General features: G+C 32.8%; 1 protein-coding gene across 2 annotated transcripts in view; it reads left to right on the top strand.

The window, feature by feature from the left end:
- Window positions 1–20,474, top strand: part of Tfec (transcription factor EC) — a 54,083-nt gene that overhangs the window by 6,827 nt on the left and 26,782 nt on the right. For both annotated transcript variants that reach the window (XM_069996607.1, XM_069996606.1), the window contains exons 2-3: window positions 16,226–16,477; window positions 19,533–19,619. In XM_069996607.1, the coding sequence (XP_069852708.1) occupies window positions 16,298–16,477; window positions 19,533–19,619 (267 nt within the window). In that variant the 5' untranslated portion in view covers window positions 16,226–16,297. The remainder of the gene's footprint in view (window positions 1–16,225; window positions 16,478–19,532; window positions 19,620–20,474) is intronic.

Raw genomic sequence — 20,474 nt, 5'->3', positions numbered from 1 at the left:
CCTGCAGGCTCAGCTAGGTAGACAGTGTTCATAAGCAGTTTGGAACGAGGTTGACTGCCCCCATCTTCCACCATTCTTAGACAGGACCACAGCCTTTTCCCCCCAGTGATAAAGCTAAGGATTAACTCTGACAGGAGCCTCAGTTGTCAAACTAGTTACTCATAACTTTTGGACTTGTTTTTCTTAAACAATGTAACTTAATAAACCTCCTATCAAATATATAAACAGGACACCCCTGCTGAAATAGAATGTCTGAGGCTGTATACATGGGGAACTTGGATTGACTGTTTTGATTAATTTGACTGCTTGAGTCAGTCAAAAAGTAATCACCAGTGAAGCTAACCATTCTGACAGATTTTTGGCCCACTAACTGCTTATTTGACTGCCTTGCCTGTCAGGTTGAAGTGGTCAGATTGATTGGAGACAGTGTAATAGAAAAATTTAACTTGGGAGAACGTGGGTGTCTGTAAACCAGAATCTACTTTAAATAACTTTATTTGAAATCTGTACTTATTTTCTTGGGACTGGGGAGAAGTTTGAAAATGACACATTGCAGTATTTGACTTTTCTAGAGTGAGATGTCTTGCTGCTTGTTAGAGTTGGTGATATATTTATAGGCTACAACGTAATCTTATTTTCCCTATGCATGTGTAGATTTCAATAACATTGAAACTTTACCCTAACTTAGAAAGCATTCTAATAAGACCTCATATTCTCATACTTTTCTGAAGGTTTGATGATAGACACATGACAGCAAATGACTTCTCAAATGATGGGTTACCAATTCAGTTGTTAGTAACCTTTGGTAAGCAGAATGACCTTGTCATTCATATTAGTCCTTCTGAAAAAGGAACAAATTACGTGAGAAAACAGAAACAAAATACCAAATAAAATCTTTGGTACTACATACGAGAATTTGGCTGACATGAACTTAGCTGTTTGTGAAACAACAATCATACTGCTCCTTTAGCAATGTTGTTTTGTAATAAGCTCCAAGATTTGGGCAAGACCAAAATAATATCACACAGAAAGATGAAAAATGAAAAGCATGATTTAGGAGAGATGGAAAGAATGATTTATGCTTATATAACAGTCTTGGATTTTATAGGGAGAATATAACCATATTATTATTTGCTGTAAACATAGCTTTATATAGTCTGGTGTATGTTTGTTGAATACCCTAATGTATTTACATTGAACATTTGAAATATTCTGTTATTGTTGGAAAGATTTAGTCATCTGATTGTCCTTAATTTTCTCAAAATTCTAACTTGCCCTGCAAAATATTTTGTAAGTATTCAGTACTTATATTTTATCACACATATCTTTAAAAATAAATGCAATGGAAAGATTTGATGAATATAAGTGGTAGTATGTCAATAATGACTCTAAAATAATGACATATTTCTTTAAATAGCTCTGAGTTAGTCATTTTATGTCTCATTTTATTTTTTTAAAATTATTATTAGTAGAAGGGAAAAAGTTTATTTTAGTGCTTTTCAACTTTATGCTTTCTAGTTATGAGTGTTCTTAGCAACAGAGCTTTTGACCTGTGTGAAATCATTATATCAAATACTTTGAAGAATGCTATAAGAAAACCATCAGAGTATTTATTTAAGTTGAATATGTTCTTTATATTATGGTATCATTAATCATAATATTTGAATGATCATCTTGATCTTTCAAAAAATTTTTTTTCCATTTAAGACTATAAAAATGTATTGTACAAATTTAGGCAGTGTTTTATTCAGATGCCTGAGCAGTAGGTAGTCTCATTAAAAATGCTATCTTGAAAGATAAAACTTTGTTTTAATGATTGCTAATGACTGAGAGCAAAGATTCAGGGAAGAAACCAGTGTGAATCGGAATTCATGCTTTGTTCCAGAGCTCCTTACACTAGTCTCTCACTGTAATGTCTACAGTGTTGTGCAGAGCATAGAGGATAGGGCTTCACACATCGCTGGCTTGATGTGAAGACTTTGTGAGACAAGGTAGATGGAGCTTCCAAGCAAGGTACCTGATTCAAAGCAAGCTTTCCTAACAATTGATGCTATTATCATTAAGTTGTTCATTTAATTTTTAACTTTGAACAGAACATCAGGATAATGGTAAAGTTAGGTTGGTTTGATTTTTAACTCCATGTACTAACATAAGTTCTCAAAGCCTGAAGTGGTTAATCAAACAAATGAAATAAATAAGGGAACAAAATAATGAGATCAAGAAAAGGAACATAAAAGGGATTACAAAGGTCAGTGGATATAAAAGTGCTCTGTAAGTAGCAAAATACTATAGAAGTGTATTGTTCATTTTATTTGTTTCTTTGAATTCACTGCCATCCGTCTGCTTTTCCTAGAACCTTCTGGCTATATATTTATATTTTTTGTTTCAAACAAATTTAGTTTCAGTGCTAAAAAACTCTCACATAATTTGTATCACTGACAGGGAAAATTATTAATTTTGGAAAGATTCAGAAACCGAACTATTTGTGTAATATGTCACAGATTTTCTGTTCAGCCTGAAGGAAACTTGTCAGACTTAAACTTAAGAAAATGGCCATTATTTTGTTCTTGTAAATTCTCTTTAACTAGTAAGGAAAAGATTAATACTACGCTCGTTGTTGGTGACTCATGCCTGTAATTGTAGCTACTTAAGAAGCTGAGATCTGAAGATCTTGGCCCAAAGCCAAAGGGGAGAGGAAAAGTCCAATTAACAACCAGAAAACTGGAAATATCACTGTGGTTCAAAGTTGTAGAGTTCTAGCCTTGAGGAGAACTTGACCAAAAAAAAAAAAAAAAAAAAAAGGAAAGATTAACACTGACATTGAAACTTTTGGTGATGATTTCCCATTAAGAAAAGGAAGCATTGAGCTAGCTTTACTAATAAATCTTTTATGTTAGATTTTTTTTCCCTGACCAAAGCAAGTGATCAATGCTAACAAGCATGAGCACTTATTGCAATGTTGAGTGGTTTCCTTAAATGAGTGAGCAATTAAAAGGAGACATGAAACTGACATAGAAGTTCATGAAGGAAGACGAGGAACATCATGTTACTTAGGAGCTTTCAGACAATATCCTAGATTGCTAGATTGTACACAGCTTATCCTAGGCTGTACACAGTTTGTAAGTTTTCAGCTATCTCATGTTCTATATATTTGCTTTGTTCTGATAGAGTCTTCTCATCCTTTGGCTCCTCCACTTTCTCTCACCTTTTGGTCTGGTTGTTTCTACCTTCCATGGCCAGGCTTTAGTCCTTATCCTGAAGATTCAGTTCTCAGTCATGTGACTTGTCTATAGCTCCTCTATTATATCTGATCATCCATTTTACACACACACACACACACACACACACACACACACACACACACACACACACACAAAACAGGTGCTTATCTGTGTGTGTGTATGTAGTGGAGAAAATACAACTATGGGATTTACATTTTGTTAGCATATAAATCAAATTTATATCTCTGGATATGGTTTTCCTGGCATAGAAAGTAAATAGAAGAGAAAGTATCTGGTGTTGAATCTGGCACCTGCAATTCATTTCTCAAATCATTGCATTCTAGTTTCTCCTTCAGACAGAGATTTGGCACAGAAATGCAAATTCAGGACTCATTAGCATGTAACTGGTATTTCAAATCATAGGAACAGATGAGCTTTTCATTCTGACCTGTGAAGAGAGGGACAGAGAAGATGCTTTATCTGTGCCCTGAGGTATTCTCACTTCCAATTCACAAAGTCCCTCTAGTTCCTGCAGGATGACTTCCATTCTCCATACTTCTTGAAAAGTATTCTCCGGAGAATTTCCAGTGACCCATTTATTTCCCAGTCTCTGGCAGTGTCTTCTGCTCTTTCTCTTCTTTCATCTCTGAGGAAGTTGACTTTGATAAGCACTTTTTTTTTTCTTGAAACTCTGTCCTACATTGGTATTGTGATGCTGCACTGTTCTCCTTTTCCTGGTACTTTTTTTTTTTTTTTTTGAGATTCTTTCAGTTCCTTGCATCCTTAGATGCTGATTGTTCTCAGAGTTCTTCACTCAACCTACCCTTCTTCCAGTTTCATTTCATCATTCTGAAAAACTTTCTCTAAGATTCAGGTTCAGTGAACTGTCTACACTAGCCACCAAGTCCATGACTCCACCTTCACACATTTAGGTGTAGTAGGTCTCCTTCTGAGATGTTTCAGAGGCAGTTTCCTTGACACAGGAAATCAGTAATGAATCCATCATTTTTCTTTCAAAACTTTTGCTTCTAGTTTTATTCCTTGTTTTGTGAATCTACCTTCTCTACCACTTCCTATTTCATACCACAGCACTGTCTATGAAACTTCCTTCCTCTTTATTGTATAACTCAGTTACAGGTCCTAATATTTTTTCTATTAATTCCTTTCTATTATTGGTAACATTTGCCTATTTATTTAAATCTAAATGCTATTGCTTTAGAATCATATTCTCTCCCAGAATATGATTCAAATCCCTATTTATTCTTCTTGTCTCTAATATAATCTTCCAATAACTCAGTGTCCATGTCATTGCCTGGGGATATTTCTGAATGTTAATTGATCATATTGATATCCTACAAAAGGCCTTATTTCAGAACAAAACACAGGGTAATAAATTTATCTGCTTATGAGCTGTCTTCTGCTTAATTTTACATTTTTATTTCTTTGCATTACAATTCCTTGAGATCAAACTGAAAAGGAGAAAGGAAATACTGCCCTTTGTAACTTCTATTGGAACATTTTAGTAACACTGAAAGATTAAGTTAAAGAATTTGGGGAAGTGATCTTTGCTAGCATTTTCCTCAAGTAACTTCAGCTGTGATTGAGAAATCCCTTATTACCAGCATTTCTAGGCAGGCTGTTTCTTAGAAGTAATCAGCAAAATTCACAATGCTACAAGAAGGAGAAACACAAACAGAATTAAAGCCTGTATTAGCTTCCTTTCTATTGCCATTGTAACAAATTTACCAAAAACTTTATGTTTTAAATCCCCAAGGAGTAAAATTTCTCACTGTATAACTCTATAGTTCTAATATATTAAAGTGTGTTGCTCTGAGCTAGAATCAAAATGTTGCCCAGGTTTAGTCCTTATCTGGAAGCTCCAAGAGAGTCATCTGCTTCCTGTCTTTTCTAGCTCAAAGTTCCGTATCACATCTACATCTGTTTTCATTAGTAAATCTCTCTCTGTCTGTTCTGTTTCCCTCTTACAAGGACTCTTGAGATTACATTGGATCTACCCAGATAATCCAGAATAATAGCTCCATCTTAAGATCCTTAATTAAACACACCAACACATTCCTTTGTGCAATGTAAAACTAGACAGAGGTTCTAAGACATCTTTGATGACAAAGACATTAATTTACCTATACAAAGTCACGATATAAACAATTGGAAAAAATTTTAAGAAGGTTAAAATGATATGTTTTCAAATAGAGTTTTTGTGTTTTCTTTTTAGTTTTCATTGAAAAAACATGTTTTCTCCCATTTTTTAAAAAGTCATTTGTGTCCTCAAAAAATATGGAAAAGAGCTAGTAAAATAAATAATTATAGTAAAATAATTTTTGTATATTTCAAAACTATGATAATTACTTTTGAAAATTTTCAGAGAATGTATTTATCCACTATAAGTTATTTTGACAACTTCTCTTATCCATTTGTTTATGTCTAATATTTATTCCCAAGTGAATGAAATTTAAGGAGACTGAAGTATAATGATCATAGTATTTACTTAGAATAAACCAGGCTGAAACTAAAATTATTTTCATGCTTCCTCATTTCCCTCCCTTCCACTTGCCCTTGGTGTCTTGTAAAATGGAGTTATATCAGCAAAGCATTAAAAAAAAAAAAGAAACAGAAAAAAAAAGCTAAGATTTTTTTTCCTGGAGGGAGTGGTGGGTCCCAAACACTGTGCTTTTATGATACAGTTTTAGAAACTAACGTGGATAAAAACAACTTAAAGAATGCGAAGAGTTACTATGTTGTAGTGGCAGATTTTAATTTCAGTATGGTTGCCTCTGTATGAAAAGAAAACAAATCTTGCAGCATGTGGTGGCTATAAGACAGATAATTTGAAACAAGAAATAAACGAAAGCCTAATCATGAATGTAACAAGTTCCATTAATATGGAGAAAGCAACTCCAACAGCTTTTCTGTAAGAGAGAAGCATAGGTTAACTCATATTTCCATGTATCTATAGGTCATGCTTTTTATCTTATAGAACAAGTAACAAAACTTGCAGTTGATAAAATTCCTACTCACAACCTGAATATGAGAAATTAAGTATATATGTTGCTTGTATGTTTATGAGCAGGCCTAATAACCTGCATGTATGTCAGTTTCTTATCTTTGAAGAAAGCATAAGGGGAGTGTGTATGTAAGCCTCTTGAATACTTTTATTCAGCTTCTGAATATGACTACTATTATTTTGCGTTCTGGAGCTTTCATCTATTCCATAATGTCCTGAATTAATGTTTCAAAAATTTTTATAGCCATAAAAAATTTAAAGCAGAAGTACATTTCTTTGATTCTAAAGAATTGTTCTTCAGTTACCAGGGGAAGATAAAACTATGACAACTATGTCACAGAGGTCTTTCTTTTTTGAAATTCCTAAGGAATTTGATGAATGTAGATACTGTAATGACAGGTATACTTAAAATATGGAAAGACAAAATCAATTATGTTTAGAAGTTAAGTAAAACAAAGACAGGATCAGTTTTATGCTTTTCTCAGAAATACCAGTGAGGTCCACAAGAATTGAGTGATAGAAATGTGCTTTTGAAACAAAGCCATTTTCTGCAGTTTGTCAATCAAAATGAATAATCTTGAAGTCTCACTTTCATTAGATTATTTTAATATTTAACTACCTAAAATGCCCCAATCATATTCTGTAGAAAATGGTTAGACTAGAATACTGCAGTTCTAATGATGACATGTTATTATGATAGAAATGACTTCATTAATTGATGATCATATATCAACCCATAAAGGAAGTAGATAAAAGATAATAAAAGTTTTCAAGTCAAAGAACGTATACTGTTTGGGAATTTTTCAAGGATAAATCTTTGAAATCTTTTTTTATTATTATAAATATATGTAACTTTCTTTGTTAAATATCCTTTATAAGATCTGACCAGGCTTAAAAAAAACTGTTGGTATTAAAGATCCAATGCAATCAGATAAATCATTTGAATTGACCATTTTTAACACTTTACTAAGTCTAGTTTAAGTAACTGACTTGTGTATTCCCAAATTATCTAATTTAATTCTAAATACAGCTGTTGTTAATAACATTAAAATAAAATGTTGTTATACCGGAATGATATATTAAAAAAATGAAGAACATGTTATATCTTTGTGCAATGTATTTCTCCAATGGGGAAGGATAATTTTTCATTTCATTATATATCCAAGAGATTTGAAGTTTGCTTTGTGATATCATATATTTCATAAAATAGTAATTAACTCCCATTGTACTGAAGTGTATCAGAAGTATTTATTCACTTACTCTCTTTTAAGAGGTAGGGCCTTACTATGTTGCACAGGATGGCCTGGATCTCCTGGGCTTGGGTGATTCTGCTCCCACCCTCCTAGTGCTGAGACTACAGGTCTGGGATGCAAATCTTTACTTGTGCTGAAGTATTAAAAAGTAATTGTGTAGATTCATTGAAGTTTTTATTGCCTTGTGAGGTTTTTATGGTATCATGAGGTTAAGTAAGATAACACATATGAAACATAGTTCCCATCCCACATTTCGCTCAGTCAAAAAGTAATGACAAAAAATGCTATTCAGAAGCCTCTGGTTAGGTGTTTTTCATATACTCATTATAATCTGTATAATCTGTATGTTTTGATATCCCCTGGGATTTCAAGACAGCACTCTACAGTCCAAAACATTAATACAGCTACAGCAAAGTCTATGGGCATTTATTCTAACTGGGATAAAAATAAATGGTATTAGTTGCCTCACTTCATTTCATACATGATGTTTGTTAGTAAGTGGGATCACACTGACTTGTTTATTTTATTTTATTTATTTATTTTTGTACAACTTTTTGGGTTTTGAAATAGTAGATAACGGGTTAAAGACTGGTAACACGACAGCTGTAATATAGGTGAACTAAGATAATCAGTTTGTAATTATGCCAAAGCCTTGAATGCAGAATTTTGGAAACAGAGAAAACATATTTATTTCTTAGGGGGTCTTACCTTAGGGTGTAAGGCATGAAAAATTCAAATAAACATTCTGTAAAATGTGCAAAGAAAAATGTGCAAAGAAATGTACTAAATGTATTATAATAGATTTTTCCATTATGTAATTAGAAGATGGGTGTCTAGCATGTTCAGTTCTAAGCCGTTTCATCTTCTGATCATGTTCTCATTATCCTTGTATGTTCATCTCATCAGTCATCACCTTTTTGAATGTAATGGAAACGATATCCTTTATATAGCCAAGCTCAGAAATTATAGTTAGTTAGGTTCAAGACTTCTATATTTACCTATTTCACACCCCCTCCTAGATGCTTTCAAAGTATCAATTCACAAGTTTGTGATTCTCTGTCCTATCACAACCTTATCATCACAATGAAACTACTGTCCTTCCCTAATCCATTTCTAAGCATCTCTTCAACCCACCTCTTTTGTCTACATGATCATGTCACCCCAATCACATGGCTTTTTTTGAACAACTCTCTTGATGAAGATTAATTTACCTCTCAAAAATTCATTTGACTGAACTTCTATTGATCCTCCCTGTGATAAAGCAAATAAGAAACATTTAAATACTGAGAATGTTGCTGATGTTGTTTCTACTAGCCTCTGGAGTCTCAAATCTCTCTCCTCTGTTCTATTATCTCCTTTCAGTGTATTTTTCTTACTTTGCTTCCTCCCATGCCATCATTTCTGCACATGATGCCGCATCCCTCTGACCATCTTTCTCCTACTCTTCTTTTCATTACTTTATATTTATTAGCAGATCTAGTTCTCTCATCTTCCTCAGGGAACTCTTCCTTCATCTCTGCCTAGATGCTTTCCTTTTCCAACATGTTATGTTTATGTTCCTTTCTTATCACTATAAAGACTTGAAGGTACATATATATATATATATATATATATATATATATATACATATATATATGTATATATATAAATCATTTGTATGATTGCTTGATCAAAACTTATCTTTTCTACCTGCCATAAACTACATGACCATACTTGACTTGGTACCCATTGTAACCCATTACATGCCTATTATACACAGTCAAAGTTGCATTTGTTGAAAAGGACAAATCAGCAAACTTGATAGCAGAAAGTCACATTTATTAGAATGTCCTGTTCATATTTTATCTAGGTCATTCTGCTTGACTTTATGAAACATTTTACTTTCATAAGACTTGTCACCTTGTATTATAATTATATGTTTAAATATTGATTCTCCCCTAATAGGCTGTGAACTCTTTGAAGAATGTGTTATGTGTGTTGTGTTATCATTATATCCCCAAAGCCTATTATAGTAGCATAAAACCTGATGTTGTGTAGCCATACAAGTTATCTACATACTTGACAGGGAAAGTTGCTGAGTGATAAAGCATTTGTCTAGAAAATATGTAGGAAACCCTGGATTCTATTCCCCACACTCAAAAAATATATAGAGAATTACATAATCTTTCAAATATATACTGCATACATTTCAAAGAAGCATGACTTAAATGTTCTGAATGTTTTTTCAGTTATTGATGTGGCCAGTTGACTATAATGTAAATGAATACAAGATGTGATTCTTTTTGTTACTATCTAAAAAATTCGAATACACAGACTTTAAAATGAAGTTGGACTAAAAACACATTAGTTGCTAATATTTGTTCTCTTTCTTTTCTATGATGCACAGTGGTATCAAGAAACTAATATAAACAAAATGAATAAGCACATATGATTGGAGCTAAAAGAGTTGTAAGAGAGGCACTATATTTTATAGACTAAAAGCAACTCCTCATCAAATGCAATGATTTTTACCAGTAGAGCAGAACCGAATTAGGAAAACTATGCTTAATAATATCCATGTCTTTCTAAAGTATTTTAAGTGTGGACCTCTCCTTAAAGACACACCACTGGAATTATCCAAACTCAAATGATTGGGACTGAAGAAATATGTTACAATCACATTTTATATCATTATCTCTTAAATAGCTTTAGATTATATAATACTCAACTGAAATACGCTGACAGTTATTCAGAAATCTAAGTAAAACTTTTGATGAACTGAGTCCTACTTTATTTAGTTCAGCAGTTATATCTCAATCAGACAAGTCGACTGTATAATTTTAGGTTTAGTCAAGATGAGATTTATGGGTATATCATATCCACAGACTTCTGTGAGGAAAGTAAGATTTGAAGAAATGAGTTATTAATCTTTACTGCATAATATTACAAATGTCATGTGGCTTTTATGAGTTGGTATGTAGGAGGGAGTAGATTCATAACCCCCCCAAAATAGATTTCCTTTTATATACCTCTGGTATCAAGAACATAATTAATGGTTACCTATTACTCACTTGTGAAGCTCAATTCTTTTCTTCATTTATTAATTTCAAGTTTAGTATAAAATTAACAAAATTAAATAAGGGCTGTCACATTGGAGTGAACAGAATTGGCTATTATGCTTTCTGATATGTGTGAAGACACACATGCATATGTGTGCTTATGTGGTTTATTTACTATCATCAAGTAATATATTTGCTGTATTTATTAAATATGTGGCTGAAGGTATTGTGTTCATTTTCCTACTGAAGTCTAAGGAGGTCTTTTCCTACTGATGATTGAGACAATTACTCGTGTAATGTTTGCTATGATTTTTAGCATTGAGTGTCTAAAGACCAGTTCCAAGCAGTTGATTCATCTCCTCCCAGCTTCTTTGCCCTCAGTTTAGATAAGTGGTCTCTGGGTGGATAGTGACACATGGGTTACAACCTTGCTTTCTGGAGAGGAATAACTTTCCCTTGGGACTGACTTTATCGAAAAGAAAGCTCTCATTAAACGTTTGCTGAGTGACTGTTGAAAGAATTAGCTGAGAGCTGTTATATCAGGATTTTTCTATTAAAAAAGATAACACTTTTTAAAAAGCTCTAATAAACATATTTACATGTGAATTCTATTTTAAAACACATATGTATAGAAATATTTGAAGTATGATACAAGTAGACAGAGTCATTGAACTGGTTGGTGGAGTCCTTCAATGTTTTTTTTGTTGTTGTTGTTGTTTTTTTAACAGCTACTCCTTTTTCTCTTAATCCCTTATAACATATTTTCCTTGCTATCCACATAATATGCTATAAAACTCATTTAAGGTCTGCATCATATAGAATATTGGAGCGTAAATTGAAGGAAGGAATGCATTTATCTTGGAGAATAATTTGAATACTACTGTATAAAAATACACATCTTTCCATGTGAGGACAGAGGGAACCCTCCAGCATGTATTGCTTGTCTGCTCTGCATTGATCTATAGCTCTTTGCTTACCAAGGGATTTGGTGTCCAAATGCAAATACTGTATGTAACTAGGTAGTATTTATTTGATTTTTAATTACTTTCTAACTAAATGTTTTGTGAATCGTATTATCACCCTCAAAGAGTAATCTAGACTCTAGAATTTAAAACCCATACACCCTAAGAATCATTTTTAGTGCCACTTCAACTGCTATTATCAGAAATCATTTATGACTTCCTCCCATGCACAGGCTCTCAAGAATTCCTGTGTTGGTTACTCTCAAAACAGAAATAGAAAAATGGAAAAGAAAATGAAATCTCAGATGCATGTACTTTGTAGTCCAGGGGATATTCTCTAATGTTGCCTTTAAATTGGAGATGCCTTTTTACTTCTGCCTGATAAAATTTCCCTGTAACTTGTTGGACTTAAAGGAATCCCTGTGATTCTAGTTATTCTTAGGTACTTTGGTTTGCTCAGTAAGCATATTACCTCTGGTTCTCCTAATGGATCTAAGCATCTTTTTCCCCCCCAAAGATATTGGTAAATGTGTTTAAGAAATCTGCCTGCAGTGGTACTGTAATTGAACATCCAGAATATGGAAACAGAATTCAGCTGCAAATTGTCCTGCCTCTGGTAGAGACAGGACTGCTAGGGATGATCAGCTTTAAGTTCTGTGGCTTATGAAAGCTTAAGTGAGGATTTGCTCTCAACAAGTACAGCTTCTCTTCTGCCCCTTGTCACGAGTTTAAAAAAGCTCATACCTTGTATAATGTAACCATAGGGTTCCACTTTTTACTGAAGGTAATGTAACTCCTTCATGCAACAAATAAAAAAGAGTCAGGAAAGATTTTGCAAAACTAGCTTCCAAAATGGCTCTATGGTTTTCCATTACTACCAACTATGAATAAAAATCTCTATTTCTATGTATACTTGCTATATACATTGCTATATGTATGTTAATGTTTTAGATTTTGGTATTCTGACAATAGTATCCTCTTGCTTTAATGTTCGTTTTCATGATGACATATGATGTAGAACATCTTTTTGTGTGCTTATTTGTCAACTGGATATCTTTGGCTAATTTTTCAGTGATTTTATTTTCTTTGTATTGTTGAACGTCACTTTCTTTTTAACAGGTTGAATATTTCATTACTCTGTATGTCTTTTGCAAATATTTTTGCCTGATGTGACTTCTTATTGTCTTCATAGTACCAGGCAGGAAAATTTAATTTTAAAGAAATCCAGTTTATAACATTTTTTTTTGTATCTAGGAAATTGGCAGCATGAATGAACTCATCTAGATATTCTCCTATGTTAATTTCTAGGAGGTTTTATATTTTTCATATAAGTCTGTGATGCATTTTGAGTTAATTTTTGTGAAGGTTGTAAAGTATGTAACTGGGCTCATTTTTGACAACTACTATCAAATCACTGTTAAGTAACATTATTTTGATTTATAGGTAATGCAAATGCCTTTTAATAACAAAATAATCCCAGGTTCTTCCTTGTTCCTGTATCAAATTGCTTACATTTACTTATTCATAGGCATACACAAGCCTATATATATATATGTGTGTGTGTGTGTGTACATATATGTATGTGTATACACATAAGCTTATGTATACCTATTAAACATACTATATATAGATAAGCATAAATTTATGTATGCCTATATAAACAATAATAATTACTATCATATTGTTATGGTTCTAAAACAAAATGTTATGCTGTATCAATTAAAACTAAAAAAATTTAAAAGTTATTTTACCTTCACTTATTCATTCTTTAATGCTTATCTTTATGTAGGTCTGAATTTTTAAAAATCAGTATGTACTATTACGTTAAAGAACTTCTTTGAACATTTATTTGCATGGTGAGTTGAGTGATAAAAAATACTTAAAATATTAAAAAATATCCTAATAGTTCACTTTTGGCAAAAACTTTTACAGAGTACAATATTCTAAATGAAGGTCATTTTTACTTCTTCAGATTTTTAAGCATTTCATTCCATTTCCTTCCTAGTTGCATGTTTTCTGAGAAAAAGTCAGACAATTCTTATCTTGGCTCTTTTGCAGGTGAAATGAGAGTTTTCTTTGACTTTTTGTAGTTTGAATATGATTATCACTGGGCATGGATATTTGCTTCTTCCTTCCTTTCCTGTTTTGTTTCTTTTCCTTTCCTCCCCTTTCATTTTATACTTTTTTGAGGTTTCTAGATCCATGGTTTGATGTCTGATAATTGTTTTGAAAAATTGTAGTTACTATTTCAAATATTACTTTTTTTCTTGCTTTGTAATCCTCCGGTATTTTCATTATGTAAATGTGAACTTTTTGTAACTATTCCTCAGTACTTGAATATTCTCAGCATAATAATCTTTTATTTTTCCTTGTATTTTTTTTAACCTTTCTATTAAGGAGTCTTTCGACTCAGGTAGTCTTTCCTTAGTCCTGTCTACTAATAAATATGAAAGAAGTTCCTCATTGCTGTAGCAGTAATTTGATTTCTAGTACATCTTGTTTTTATTTTAAATGTTTCTATTGCCCTTCTGTTCTTTTATATGAGCTATTCATATATTCATACGTACCCATGGCATAGTAACTACAGTTGTTTTAATCCAGTCTGATAAGTCTAAATTTGCCTGCCATTAATGGATTCTGATAGTGATTCTGTCTGTGTCTTCAGATTGTGCTTTATCTTTTAAATAAGCTCTTTAAATTTTTTATGACCATATATGATGTCCTATGCTTAAAGATTAAACAAAAAGGCATATGCAAATTTGTCATAATTCATACTGTTGTGGTTGCCTGTATTGCTAGAGTGATTGATAATAATACTACATAATAGGTTATAAACTCTTAGAACTCAGGGATCATATCTCTAACTTCTCTTGAACTCTTGATATAACACTAGAGTAAATGCTCTAATAGTAGATGCTTATAGAAGTTAATGGATGAAGAGTGAAAAATGAATTAGATATGAATGTTATAAATTCTGATTCAGCATGCTTTCTTTCAGACCTTTGTTTGTCAGTATACATTGTTCTTTAGTGTATAGTTTCATACTGCAAGATCACTACACTTGTGAAACTGAAAATGGTATTTATAATGTATGTTTTGTAAATGTACACAGATTTAGAGGGATTAACTTAAAACTGTAGGATAATCTAAATAGCTACCCTTAAAAAATTACCAGCAGCAATTTAATGAAACGTTATTTTACAACTTTAAAGCTCACAGCAATATAATTAGTAATATGTGTAATCTTTATTACCAATCTTAATCTTTTTTATATGACTGAAAAATTATTTTATGGTAGTACAATTAAAATAATGCTGAAAATGTCAGCGTAACAGAATTAAACTAAAGTAACTACTACAATATTGTACCCTAAACCAGCTAATTTAAATGCAAAATACTTTGTAAGGGCTATTTATCTGAGCTAATGTATGTTAAGGGATTTAAGGAGTAGTTTGTGTAACTGAAATAAAAAGAAAAATAAGCACTGTACAGCAATCTTTGCTATTGTTTAACATGAGGGAAATATTAAGTAGGTTTATATATGGGCCACTTGAGGAAAATGTATTAGAAGCTACATCACAGCTTAGTAAATAAAAAGTCAACTGGCAGGCAATACTGGATTCATAAGTTTTTAAAGGGAAATCTTGAGATGCTGAACATTGCCCTTTTACAAATAATGGGTTAACAATAACCATGATAGCTAGACCGAAGTTGCTCAGAATTTAAGGGTATGTTTTGTTGAAGATATTCAGAGCTGTTTACTTGTCAATGCCAGAGGAATTTCTTCTGAATATTTCCATCTGTCAATCCACAATAAAAAAACTCCACGACGTCTTATATATAAGTTTATCTGATTTGGGGAAAGGAAGGGGAGACACAGAAAGGGTGGGACAAAGGGTGAACCAGTTCAGCAGTAAACTATTCAACTTGGGGGGAAGGAAGGGAAGTCCGGAGGGGAAAAACTGGGAAAGAAGGAGGGAATGGGCGACACTGTTCAAAAGGAATGTACTCTTTACCTGACTTATGTAACTAACCTGTTTGTATATCACCTTTACAATAAAAATCTCAAACTTACACCAATTTATAGCTACAATGCACACTATAGGGAAGAGTAAAATAACCTTTTTACAATATGAAACTGGACTTAGTATGGAAATTTGGGAAAATACTGAAAAGTTGAAAAAAAACTGGCTAGATTTGTCATAGCACACTGTCACTCATAGTACATCAGAGTTAACATCGAGTATATAATCTTTATAATATAATATATTATATTATTTGTACATGATATATTTATATAATATGCTATAATCCTTACATATAATAATAGTAATTTTTAATATTCTTGATAAGTTTTATTATGTTTCACAGAATATTTACATGTAATTTAAGGGAACCTAAGGAATAGATATGATATAAATCTCACTCAAATTATTGATTTCACTACATTTTCCTTGTTTGAAGCTTTCTTTTTCTAAGACTCTCAAGATAGTGTTGTTGGTTATATATTATTTTCTAATTTTGCTCTTACAAGCTGGATAAAATCGAAGATTTAATAGCCTTTTTCTTCCTAAAACTATAACCCATTAAAATTGCATATAACAACAGAAACATAGATATTAATGTGAAAAAATGTAGACATTACTATGTGGTTATGGAGGTAATTCAAGTTCTGGAAGGAGAATGATAGACTCGATGATTCTTCAATTTGCTGGTTCTGATTTTGTAGGTCCCAGCACTCTTGGAAAGTTCCACAAAACCTCAACTGCAGAAGACCCAGCTACGGCAAAGACCACCCTTTATGACCCTTGACCACCAGATCATCAGCCAGACTATCAGACTGTCCCACTCTCCATCAACAAGCTGTGTGCTTTGGACACAGTATGGACACCCCAGCCCAGATAGAGACGCTGGCCTCACAGGAACCCCGCTCACCAAATTACTAACTCTGGGGAAAGACAATGGCAGTGTGGAATGGCATGTATGTCTAATTGCTGGTTCTAAAGCTCTGGCTTTAAAACAAAACAGAACAAACCCCAAAATGGAAGTCGATGTTCACTGTAAAACCGTTTTACAGTGATCATCTCAAATATATATTAACAAAAGGAACATGTTTTAACAAATTAATCTATAATTGTTAACCATGCCATCTTGTTATGAATAATACGTTATAATTCATTCTTCAATACACTCTTCAATTAAGTATCAGTGACAATCAAAATAAGCACTAACCGTGGTGTGCTAGTGGCTCATGCCTATAATCCCATTTACTCAGGAAGCCAAGAGTGGAAGAAGCATGGTTCGAGGTGAGCCTAGTAGAAAAGTTAGTGAAGCCTTATCTTCAAACTAATCAGCATAAAATTGGGCTGGAAGTGTAGCTCATGGGATAGACTGCCAGCCAAGCAAGCAAGGTCAAACCACAGTACTATCAAACAGTACTGCACTAACAGTAATATCTGTTTACAAATTTAAATTCTAATTGTACAGGTTTTCTGAATAACTTTGGTAATTGGAGAACTTATCCATATTTTTAGTATCTTAAGCACAAAACTGGCAGAAATTATTTAAATAACAACACTTTTGTGTTCTAAAATATTCATTAGAATAAAATGAACCATCTTATTGCACTTAATGTTTCATGAATTTTTTCAGAATTTTTTTTTTTTTAGTGTTTGATTTCATTACATTAATTTATTTTGACCATGGTGGGGCTGAAATTCAGGGCCTTGTCTATGTTAGGGAAATTATGAGCTACATCTCTGGGTCTTTATATGTATTGATTTCTATCTTCTAATTCTTACCTATGATCTAGTAAACCACAGGCAATTAATGGACAGAGAATACTAAGTCAGTTAGAATGTTGATATTTACTTAGTTTATTTTTATTGTGACTTGTATTTCAGTAAACCTTCAAAAAATACTGATGTATTAATAGTGTTACAAAACAACAAGAATCTGGAAAATCATGTGATATTCCAGTTTAGACAAACTATACTGTCTCTATTTTCCATTTGAGTAGTGCTCAGAATCCTATAATTTGAAACCAAATGATAGAAGAAAAATTTTATGATTATCTGGAAAACAGAAAAAGTAACTGCCTTATAGGTGTTTAACAAAAAATAAAACAATCATACAGTAGGACTCTCAGAAATCTAGACAAAATGTAGATTTCTACTTGTATATTTACTTAAACTTTTCAATAGTAGATATAAAGATCTTTCAAAAACTGGGATATAGAACCAGCATTTCTATTCACTCACTGAGGAGCATAAAAGATATGTAGGATGAAAATCGTCTCCACAGTAAATATGTGAGATGATTTTCATTTCCACAGTAAATATTAGAATTATACCCAATATGACTCATAACCACCACTTTCAAAGTTCATTTTGTTGTTTGGAAGATCAATTTTTAAGGGAAAAATTCTGAATCTCAAAGCATATGACTATACCAATCAATTTAGATAAAATCCAGAAAATGACCTTATCACAAAGTTTTTTTTTAACATGGATAAATGATATATATATATATAATATATACACACACACACACACACACACACACATATACATATATATTTTAATTTAACCCCTAAACTATTTTCCCTTGTGACTGTCTGAATTAAGTGATAATTTCTGAGATTTATATCAGTACTTATATCACATTGATAACAGACATATAATGACATTTTCGTGGCATATGTTACATTTCAAATGTTGAATTAAATAAGTTTTTCTTTTGCTCTTTAGCTTGTTAATTATTTGATGAAAACACTGTACCTTATTCCTATCTATATATCTAAATTTTCATATTAACTTCTGGCCAATAATATAATCAGTGTGTATATTTGGTGAATATGGAAGTCATAAGTTCTATGAGCCTTGTTCTTGGGTTCTACTGTCTGTGGTCTATTTCCTCAGTAGAATTTGAGCTTCATGAGGGCAGGAATTTATATTAGTAGCATTTTGGTTTATGTACAAATCATCTTTGGGATTTTTTTTTGTTTGCCTATCCTGGGGCTTGAACTCTGTGCCTGGGTTGTTGTCTCTGAGCTCTTTGTCTCAAGGCAAGTACTCTATCACTTGAGCCACAGTGCCACTTCTAGTTTTCTGGTGGTTAATTAGAAATAAGAGTCTCACAGACTTTCTTGCCTGGGTGGCTTTGAACTGTGATCCTCATTTTTCAGCCTCCTGAGTAGCTAGGATTACAGGCATGAACCACCAGTACCTAGCGTTGGGAAATGTTTTAGTAGTGGTGTCTCAACATTTGATTCAAGTTGGCCAATGATTTTTCTTAGAAAATAATATTAATAAAATCTCAAGATCTTCTTTAGGGCCTGGAGTGTGTGGTTTAAGTGGCACAGTGCTTGCCTAGCAAGTGAAACTAATAAGCTTTCATAATATTCCCCAGCTTTAAATTTTTGTCAACTATAATCTAACCGATGGCATTTAGATATCTATGTGTAAGAGTCAATTGAAGGCTGGGAAGGTGGCTCAGTGGTAGAGTGCTTGCCTTGCATGCTTGAGGCCCTGGGTTTGATTCCTCAGCACCACATAAGCAGAAAAAGTCAGAAGTGGTGCTGTGGCTTAATTGGTAGAGCGCTAGCCTTGAGCTGAAGAGCTGAGGAACAGTGCCCAGGCCCAGAGTTCAAGCTCCACAACTGATCAAGAAAAAAAAAGTCAATTGAATTTTTTTTATTATTGATTTTTAAGGAGTCACCCCTCTACATCCTAGATCTGTTGGCTCTGGCATGAAATACTTCCTGGAAAGTTGTATATTTGTGTAGGTCCCTCTTTCCAAGGGTGTAGCCCAGCTATCATCTGGAAGCAAATGCAACAAACAGCAACAGAACAGTTTCAAGATGATCTCACTTTTAGTGATGAAATATTCTAGGCTTTGATATACATAACCAAATAAAAAGGATTTAAATAGCCAAAACAACTTTTCGAGTTTTCTAGGATTGCCCTTTGTAATCTCAGTCTGAAGCTCCTCTTTAACCATTATTTACAATATTCTAAATATATTATATTTTGTAGGTGGAGGATGTTATTGAGGATATAATCGGCATGGAATCAAATTTTGAAGAGAAAGGAACAAACTCTCCTCTGCTAATGCAAAGAACAGTAAGTGTTTCTACACCCAAGGAAGTCAGTAAACTTAAAATGAATATTAGAATCTGCTGATTAAAATAAAGAACTTTCATTTGATTAGTAAATGGTAATTTATACTGCACTTTTGAAACAGACATGAAATAATAGGTAAATATTGGGAAATGTTTTTTGTTGCTGTCAAAAAATCAAACAGTATTACTAAGAATATTATAAGATTATCTATATGTAGGTGTGTGTGTATGCATGCATGCATATGCATGCATGCAGGTATGTGTGTATCATATGTATATCAGTCATCTATCATCTAACTAACTGTCTATCATCTTTCTGTGTCTCTGTCTAATCTTTATGAACATACAACCAATTATATGTCTAATTTTCAATAGTATTTTCTAGGAGCAATTCAGTCTTCTTCATATTCCTATTTATAGCATTGTGTGTATTTAAACAGCTTCATGAGGTTGTGACTCAGCTTCAATGATTTCACCATGATTAGGAGGTACAAAATTCAGAGGCTGTATCTTTGAAGAGCACAGAAATGTTAATAATACTAAACCATATAAATTTATCTCTGAGACAAGAACCAGGGTTTGAGGATGAGTGGAAAGAATTACAATAGGACACATCCTACTTTAAAGGATATGGAAAGTCTTCTGGGTTGAAATGAATACAAATTCCTAGAATACTATTCAATAAAGGAGTGGTATCGTATTTCCTGTTTGATCACTGTTGCTTTCTCATTGTTCATGTGTTGACCAAAGAAAATATTCTTAAAAGGAGTACATCTTCTTTTCACATATTACATGGTTAGCGTTGGCTTGTTTGTGGGGTGAAGACCTTATGAAGAACATAAACCTATGAAATATG

Source organism: Dipodomys merriami, unplaced genomic scaffold (genome assembly GCF_024711535.1).
Source record: "Dipodomys merriami isolate MVZ:Mamm:240054 unplaced genomic scaffold, mDipMer1.0.p SCAF_5, whole genome shotgun sequence".
Lineage (NCBI taxonomy): Eukaryota > Metazoa > Chordata > Mammalia > Rodentia > Heteromyidae > Dipodomys > Dipodomys merriami.
The sequence above is the reverse complement of the archived record's forward strand: the minus strand, read 5'-3'. Positions and strand labels throughout refer to the sequence as shown.